The 9,374-nt window shown below is 42.2% G+C and overlaps 1 protein-coding gene across 1 annotated transcript in view; it reads left to right on the top strand.

The window, feature by feature from the left end:
* Nucleotides 1-792: 792 nt before the first annotated feature.
* FAT4 (FAT atypical cadherin 4) overlaps nucleotides 793-9,374 on the top strand; it is a 231,276-nt gene continuing 222,694 nt past the window's right edge. Inside the window, exon 1 of the mRNA XM_007946465.2 lies at nucleotides 793-5,967. Coding sequence (XP_007944656.1) covers nucleotides 793-5,967 — 5,175 coding nt within the window. The remainder of the gene's footprint in view (nucleotides 5,968-9,374) is intronic.

Genomic DNA, 9,374 nt, shown 5'->3' on the forward strand with positions numbered 1-9,374 from the left:
AAGGGACGGAGCTGAGCGCTCCGGAGTATCTGAGCCACAGGGCGAAAGCGAGCGCTTGGAACGCCTCGAGAGCTGCTTGGGAGCAGACGCCGCCGCCTGGGCCTCAGTGGCCACTGCCGCAGCCTTGTTGGAGGAGCGTTGCAGCCTTGTTCTTGAGGAGTGGGGACTCCTAGAAATCTATCTTCTCCAGCTTTTGGAAAGGAATTCGATTCTCCCTGTTGGCCACCACCCCTCCCAGTGCGCAACTGTGCTTGCACACAAAGCTACCGACCTTTTTTTTTTTTTTTTTTCTTCCTCTCTTCAGTTTCTTCTTCTTAGGTAAGTTGTAAAGTTTCTGAAGACAATTATTTGCAATGGTTCCTCATATACCTTAAATATAAGCATTCTCTCCCACCTCACATTCAGCAGGCGAAAAATTCAGACTCTGGATTCAAAGAAAAGCAAGGGGGAAAATATATGAGGTTTGAGAAACTTCCTGGGGACTCATAAACGCAAAGGAGTGTCCCACGGAATGCTCATTTGCTTTTCGCCAAGACATCTCTCTCTCTCTCTCTCTCTCTTTCGCATCATGAGTTCAACTGGTTACCTGCAGTCTTTCGTTGATGCAACTTGCTTTTGTTGGACTGGAAGTTTTTTGAAATAGCAGAGCTCTCACACAGAGACTTTGGCTGTTTTTTTGTTTTGTTTTGTTTTGTTTTTTTTAAATTTCCCTGAGGGTACATAATTCATATAGACATTATTCAGATTGCTTAACCCCTTCTTTTCATCACACCGTTCAAGGGAGCTAGGACCATGGACTTGGCAGCAGACAGGGCCCCTGGCCGCCTATGGCTCCCGCTGCCCTCTGTATCAATATTTGAGCTCCTTCGTCTCTTTTGGTTGCTGTCGCTGCTCCCGGGACCAGCATGGGTCCGCGGTGCCGAGCAGCGCCAGGTGTTCCAAGTACTGGAAGAGCAACCTCCTGGCACGCTGGTAGGCACCATTCAGACGCGCCAGGGCTTCACCTACCGGCTCAGCGAAAGCCACGCCCTGTTTGCCATCAACAGTAGCACCGGAGCCCTGTACACCACCGCCACCATTGATCGCGAGAGTCTGCCTAGCGACGTGATCAACCTGGTGGTCCTTTCCAGCGCTCCCACCTACCCCACTGAAGTGCGAGTTCTGGTGAGGGATCTCAATGATAATGCTCCTGTCTTTCCAGACCCCTCGATTGTGGTCACATTTAAGGAGGACAGTAGCAGCGGGCGCCAAGTCATCTTGGATACGGCCACCGACTCGGACATTGGTTCCAACGGTGTGGACCACCGCTCTTATCGGATCATCCGGGGCAACGAGGCAGGTCGCTTCCGTCTGGATATCACCCTGAACCCGAGTGGCGAGGGTGCGTTCCTGCATCTTGTATCCAAAGGCGGACTGGACAGGGAGGCCACACCGCAGTACCAGCTCTTGGTGGAAGTGGAGGACAAGGGCGAGCCAAAGCGGCGGGGCTACCTTCAGGTAAACGTGACTGTGCAAGATATTAATGACAATCCCCCAGTTTTTGGCAGTTCCCACTACCAGGCGGGGGTGCCTGAAGATGCTGCTGTGGGCTCTAGTGTCCTCCAGGTGGCAGCGGCGGACGCGGATGAAGGCACCAACGCAGACATCCGCTATCGGCTGCAGGACGAGGGGACCCCCTTCCAGATGGACCCCGAAACGGGACTTATCACAGTGCGGGAGCCTCTAGACTTTGAGGCCCGCCGCCAATACTCGCTTACGGTGCAGGCGATGGACCGAGGAGTGCCTTCTCTCACTGGGCGAGCTGAGGCACTGATTCAGCTATTGGACGTGAATGACAATGACCCGGTGGTGAAGTTCCGCTACTTTCCTGCCACCTCGCGCTATGCCTCGGTTGATGAGAACGCACAGGTGGGCACCGTGGTGGCTCTGCTCACCGTGACTGACGCAGACTCCCCTGCGGCCAACGGAAATATCTCCGTGCAAATTCTTGGGGGCAATGAGCAGCGTCACTTTGAGGTGCAGAGCAGCAAAGTACCGAACCTGAGCCTCATCAAAGTGGCCAGCGCCCTGGACCGCGAGCGCATCCCTTCCTACAACCTCACCGTTTCTGTCTCTGATAACTACGGGGCGCCCTCTGCCTCAGCTATCCAGGCGCGTTCTTCTGTGGCAAGCCTGGTGATTTTCGTCAATGACATCAATGACCATCCTCCTGTCTTTACTCAGCAAGTGTGCAGAGTTAACCTGAGCGAGGAGGCACCCCCGGGAAGCTATGTGAGTGGATTGTCTGCCACTGATGGTGACTCTGGTCTCAATGCCAATCTGCGTTACAACATTGTCTCTGGCAATGGGCTAGGCTGGTTCCATATCAGCGAACACAGTGGCCTGGTGACCACTGGGGCCTCTGGGGGCCTGGACCGTGAACTTGCTTCTCAGATAGTACTGAATATCAGTGCGAGGGACCAAGGGGTTCACCCCAAGGTTTCCTATGCCCAGCTGATAGTAGCTCTCCTGGATGTGAATGATGAGAAACCAGTGTTTAGCCAGCCAGAAGGATATGATGTGTCTGTGGTTGAGAATGCTCCCACAGGGACAGAACTACTGGTGCTTGGGGCAACAGATGGGGACCTGGGTGACAATGGGACTGTGCGCTTCTCTCTACAAGAGGCTGAGACTGACCAGAAGTCCTTCCGTCTGGATCCTGTGTCTGGAAGGTTGAGTACTATCTCCTCTTTGGACAGAGAGGTGCAAGCTTTCTATTCCCTCTTGGTCCTGGCAACAGATCTGGGCTCTCCTCCCCAGTCATCAATGGCTCGAATAAATGTGAGTCTCTTGGATGTGAATGACAACAGCCCTATATTCTACCCAGTCCAATACTTTGCTAATATTCAGGAGAATGAGCCTGGTGGTACCTACATCACTACTGTGTCTGCCACTGACCCAGACTTGGGTCCCAATGGAACTGTCAAGTATAGTATATCAGCTGGGGACAGGTCTCGGTTTCAGGTCAATGCTCAGAGTGGGGTTATTTCTACAAGAATGGCTCTGGACAGAGAAGAAAAAACAGCTTACCAATTGCAAATAGTGGCGACTGATGGTGGCAATTTACAATCCCCCAACCAAGCAATAGTGACCATCACTGTACTGGACACTCAAGACAACCCACCTGTATTTAGTCAGGCTGCCTACAGCTTCGTGGTCTTTGAGAATGTGGCTCTGGGATATCATGTGGGTAGTGTGTCTGCATCCACCATGGATCTCAATTCCAACATCAGTTATCTCATTACTACTGGGGATCAGAAAGGTATGTTTGCTATCCATCAGGTCAATGGGCAGCTTACCACAGCAAGTGTGATTGACAGAGAAGAGCAATCCTTTTATCAGTTAAAAGTAGTAGCCAGTGGGGGCACAGTGACTGGAGACACTGTGGTCAACATAACAGTGAAGGATTTGAATGACAACTCTCCCCATTTCCTTCAGGCAGTAGAGAGTGTAAATGTGGTAGAGAATTGGCAAGCAGGGCACAGTGTTTTCCAAGCCAAAGCTGTGGACCCTGATGAAGGTGTCAATGGCATGGTACTTTATAGCCTGAAGCAAAACCCTAAGAACCTATTTACTATAGATGAAAAGAACGGTAATATTAGTCTATTAGGGCCCCTGGAGGTTCATGCTGGTTCCTATCAAATAGAGATCTTGGCATCTGATATGGGAGTTCCACAACTATCCTCTAGTTTCATCTTAACAGTGTATGTCCATGATGTCAATGACAACCCACCAGTGTTTGACCAACTTTCTTATGAGGTCACCCTTTCTGAATCAGAACCTGTGAATTCTCGATTCTTTAAAGTGAAAGCTTCTGATAAAGACTCAGGAGCAAATGGTGAAATTGCATACAGCATTGCTGAAGGAAATATAGGAGATGCTTTTGGCATATTCCCTGATGGTCAGTTGTATATAAAAAGTGAACTGGACCGTGAACTTCAAGACAGATATGTTTTACTAGTTGTTGCTTCCGACAGAGCAGTAGAACCCCTAAGTGCTACTGTAAATGTTACTGTAATTTTAGAAGATGTAAATGATAACAGACCACTTTTTAATAGTACCAATTACACATTTTATTTTGAAGAGGAGCAGAGAGCTGGGTCATTTGTGGGTAAAGTGAGTGCTGTAGATAAAGATTTTGGGCCAAATGGAGAAGTAAGGTATTCCTTTGAAATGGTACAGCCAGATTTTGAGTTGCATGCTATTAGTGGGAAGATTACAAATACTCACCAATTTGACAGGGAGTCTCTGATGAGGCAGAGAGGGACTGCAGTGTTTAGTTTTACAGTTATAGCAACAGATCAGGGGCTCCCTCAGCCCCTCAAAGATCAGGCCACTGTTCATGTTTACATGAAGGATATAAATGACAATCCTCCCAAATTTTTGAAAGACTTTTACCAAGCTACAATATCAGAATCAGCAGCCAACCTGACACAAGTTTTAAGAGTATCTGCCTCAGATGTCGATGAAGGAAATAATGGACTTATTCATTATTCTGTGATAAAAGGAAATGAAGAAAGACAATTTGCTATAGACAGTACTTCTGGTCAGGTGACACTAATGGGTAAATTAGACTACGAAGCAACACCTGCCTATACCCTTATTATTCAAGCGGTGGATTCAGGGGCAATCTCCCTCAATTCAACCTGTACCTTAAATATTGATATTTTAGATGAAAATGACAATACCCCTTCTTTCCCTAAAAAAGCATTATTTGTCGATGTATTGGAAAATATGAGAATTGGTGAACTGGTGTCCTCTGTCACGGCCACTGATTCAGACTCAGGTGACAATGCTGATTTACATTACAGTATTAGTGGGACTAACAACCATGGAACTTTTAGCATTAGTCCCAACACTGGGAGTATTTTTCTTGCTAAAAAACTGGACTTTGAAACACAGTCTTTGTACAAATTGAATATAACTGCGAAAGATCAAGGAAGGCCTCCTCGTTCATCTACAATGTCCGTGGTTATACATGTGAGGGACTTCAATGACAATGCTCCTAGCTTTCCTCCTGGCGATATTTTCAAGTCTATTGTTGAGAACATTCCTATTGGCACATCTGTCATTTCAGTGACTGCACATGATCCTGATGCTGATATTAATGGGCAGCTATCCTATACAATCATTCAGCAGATGCCAAGAGGCAACCACTTTGGCATAGATGAAGTCAAAGGGATAATATATACGAATGCAGAAATAGATCGGGAATTTGCTAATCTCTTTGAGTTAACAGTAAAAGCCAACGATCAAGCTGTGCCTATAGAAACTAGACGGTTTGCTTTGAAAAATGTGACCATTTTGGTTACAGATCTCAATGACAATGTTCCAATGTTTATATCACAAAATGCCCTTGCTGCAGACCCTTCAGCTGTGATTGGTTCTGTTCTGACAACAATTATGGCTGCTGACCCAGATGAAGGTGCTAATGGAGAGGTGGAGTATGAGATTATTAATGGAGACACAGACACCTTTATTGTAGATCGATACAGTGGAGACTTGAGAGTGGCTTCAGCACTGGTGCCTTCACAGCTGATCTACAATCTCATAGTTTCAGCAACAGACCTCGGCCCTGAAAGGAAAAAATCAACCACTGAATTGACGGTCATTCTTCAGGGCCTTGATGGACCTGTTTTTACTCAGCCCAAGTACATAACTATTTTGAAGGAAGGAGAACCCATAGGAACCAATGTGATATCAATAGAAGCAGCTAGCTCTAGAGGATCTGAAACCCCAGTGGAATATTACATTGTATCAGTTCGTTGTGAAGAAAAAACTGTTGGACGTCTCTTTACCATTGGACGACTTACTGGTGTCATTCAGACTGCAGCCATTCTGGACCGGGAGCAAGGAGCATGTCTTTACCTGGTGGATGTTTATGCCATAGAAAAATCAACTGCTTTTCCCAGAACCCAGAGAGCAGAGGTAATGATTTTGCAGTAATTTATTATTTGCTGATGTGACTTTTAAAAGAGTTATTCTGTTTGTATTAACTTTCTATAATTATTTGTCTTTATGGTTTACTATAAGTTTTACAAAAGCGAGTGCATAAAACTGTTATGCTGTAAAGACTATGAAAGAATTACATCAAAGTTAGTTTTAACCTTGGTCAAAAAGCAAACAATTTCTCACTTTACTTTTTACCTCATAGCAATCATATGTATAAGGCTAAGAAGAAATCATTGTCCATTTTAGGAATAATAATAATAATAATAATAAATCTGTTTATATAAGCTAAATCACTTCACTGAACTAAATTCATGTCAATAAGGAAGTCTGGTAAAGGATGGGCAGTTCAAAATTGAGAGGTCCCTACTCCAAAATAAAGAACATTGATAGAAATCGGCATTACATCATAGCTTTTTGAAGTGGGAGTGGCGATGTAGGATGGACTGGCATCTTACATAAGGAGAGTATTAACTTTCACATCCTCAGCAGTCTTGGCAGTTTCTTTATAGACAGTGACTAATTTTAATGTGCTGAGCCAAACTTTGGGAGATTCCTGATTTAATTTGCCTGCACATTTCAGACACTATCTTCTGGTTTTGAGTAATCCTTTCTCTTCCCTCATGAACTAAAGGAAGCATGTGCTGTGAATGGGCTGAAATTAGAAACTGTTTCTTGAGACACAACTGTGTTGTCCAATGCCAAGGTATAGGTACATTTTGTTCTGTCTACTGGTGAGGAAGAAATTCATGTTTTGTAGCATAAGCCAGAGACACTCCAAGCTTGACTTCCCTGGAGTGTATTTTAGGCTACTACATCCATGCACCATTGGTATTTTTTTTTTAATTGAACTCCTTCCAATGTTGTTTTGACAATCAACTTGACTTGATATAGCTGTTCTATGGAAAGCTCTTGTTTACCGTTTTCTAAATTCTTTCTTTCTCTCCCTCCCTACTCTCTCCAAAGATATTCTAGTGTCACTCAGCCAAAAACACAAACTATCAAATGTGGTTTGTGATACTTGGCAGGGGCCCAGATACAACATGCTAGTGAAATTGAGGCTCATGTGTTTGTTGCCTTGCTTTCTTCTTTTTTTAAGAAATGGGGCATTTGCTTCATTTAAAATGGTTAGTTATTATTGTAATTTAATCCCTACTGATTCTTTTTTTTTTTTTTTTCATAAAAACTAGCTATGTCTGCTCTGTGGAAGGTGCAGCACATTCAATGCTTAGAGGATATTATCATTCTAAATGGAAAGCAATTTTATACACATAGCCCTGAAGATATTTCTAAGCCAAGTACTCTCTTTTACCTAGTTAATGTTTTTAAGATCTTAATATAGAGCTTTATATTGAGCTATTTGGTTGAACTTAGATCATGTTTTGCATGTTACTTTATTTTGATAAAAACTTTGCTCTATCTTTACCTTCCTACTCTGGAGTTGTTTCTTAGATGGAAAGATTTGATTAATTTGAAAATAAAAATATATATTGAAAGCAGACAAATGAGTCATTTTCAATATTAGATGAATTTGTTAAACCACAAAACAAATTATGTCATTAGTTATTTTTTTGGGGGCATTGCATTTTATTAGAACACTCTGGAGAATGAGAATAAGCATCCAGTTTTATCATCATATATATTTTGTCTTGTTATATATTCATTAAATAAGAAAATATCAGTTTGACTTAAATTTATTAAATAGTTCAGAGGATTAAAAATTAATAATTTAAAATCATTTTATTAGTAACAGAGTATGATAAAAGGAGGGCTAGTGGTGCAGTGCTTAGACATTTTAGTGTTAACTAGAAGGTTGATGGTTCAAACCCACCAGCTACTCCATGGAAGGAAGATGGGGCAATATACTTCCATTAAGATTTACTGCCTTGCAAACCAAGTGGGGGTCAGTATGAGTCAGAATCAACTGGACGGCAGTGGGTTTTGTTTTTGTTTTTAGGGTATGATATATCTGTTACTTTATTAACTTCAAGTTAAAATTAAGTTATTATTTGTATTCACTGTATTCTATTCATTTAGAAGTCTGAGGAGAATTCAATATGATGATTTCCTTAAAAAAGAATGTTTGTCAGGGTATCTTTTATGAACTGAAGTGCTGAAATTTAAGCCAAGTTTGAGTTCTCAAGCTCCAACCACTCCGAAAATTAAAAGCAAATGTGTTTCTCCAAAGAATATTGAAAGCAGTAGTTGGGAGCTAGAATTTCATATTATTATTGCTTATATCTTTCAAGTATATACAATAATGTGCTCTTTTTCTTCTGTTCAAACATAATTAATTTACCTTGATTCAGCCATTAAAAAAAAATAAGGTATAAATTACCACTGGTTGTCAGCAGTGATTTTATTATTATTATTATTATTGTTTGTTTCCAAGTGCAGAGTTTGCTCCAATGCATTTTTAATTTTTTTCAAAATTTATTAATGTGCACTGACATGAGTCTGGGTTGCTTACTCAGGTTTCTGGTCATGGTCATGGCTGATCACATTCCATCGGCATTCAGAGGGTCAGCATAAAAGTAAAACAGTTTAATCTGCATTCTTTTTCTAGCTTTAACATTTGGAACAGAGGGCTGAGGACAGTGATCCTGGCTGCTCATTCCAGAGATTTTCCACTTGTACACTTTCACTTGTACTACCTGTCATATCTAAAACATTGGAATGCATAGGAGTATCTTTGAAGAATGGTTTTTGAGTACACAAGGTTAAATACCTTTTAATTTCACCTCTTTATATTCTTAGAAAGGGCATGTTGTCTTGATTATGTTAGAATAGTTTGTATCCAGTTTGTACCATTTTTTTCTAGGTTCAATGGACAACATAGATACAGTAGTTCAATAAACATTTCTCTTTTAATATGGGTTGTATAGAAATATGCAACTTAGGTACTTAGATCACATCAAGGTCAGAAGTTTTGTTTTACTGTTACCTCCAGGCCTCATGTATTACCTGATGTACAATAGGTGTTCATTACATGTTTGTTGAATGAGATCATTGAAGAGCCAAGAAGACCAGAACTCCATGTGCTCTTGTGCCTCAGGAATGAATCAACAGAGAAAACCTGATGGAAGTACACAGAGTTAGCAAACATGATCTCAATTGTTAATTAAATAAAACAAAAACCAGATCTCTTCCTGTTGAGTTGAACATATTAGTTATCAACTATATGTCCTATAGATGAACTGAGAATTGGTAGAAAACTCAAAGAGAAACTTAGGTGGGTGGTATGACATGGAGTTTGGGACTTAAATAGGAGGAAACAAAACGTATGCATTCAGGTGGTGTCAAGTCTCAGGGCTGTAATTCTCAAACTTTTTAATCTCAAAACCTGTTATATTCTTAAAAATTCTCAAGGATCTCAAAGAGACCTT

This window comes from Orycteropus afer, unplaced genomic scaffold, assembly GCF_000298275.1.
Source record: "Orycteropus afer afer isolate SDZICR_OR568_19922 unplaced genomic scaffold, OryAfe1.0 scaffold00162, whole genome shotgun sequence".
Classification (NCBI taxonomy): Eukaryota; Metazoa; Chordata; class Mammalia; order Tubulidentata; family Orycteropodidae; genus Orycteropus; species Orycteropus afer.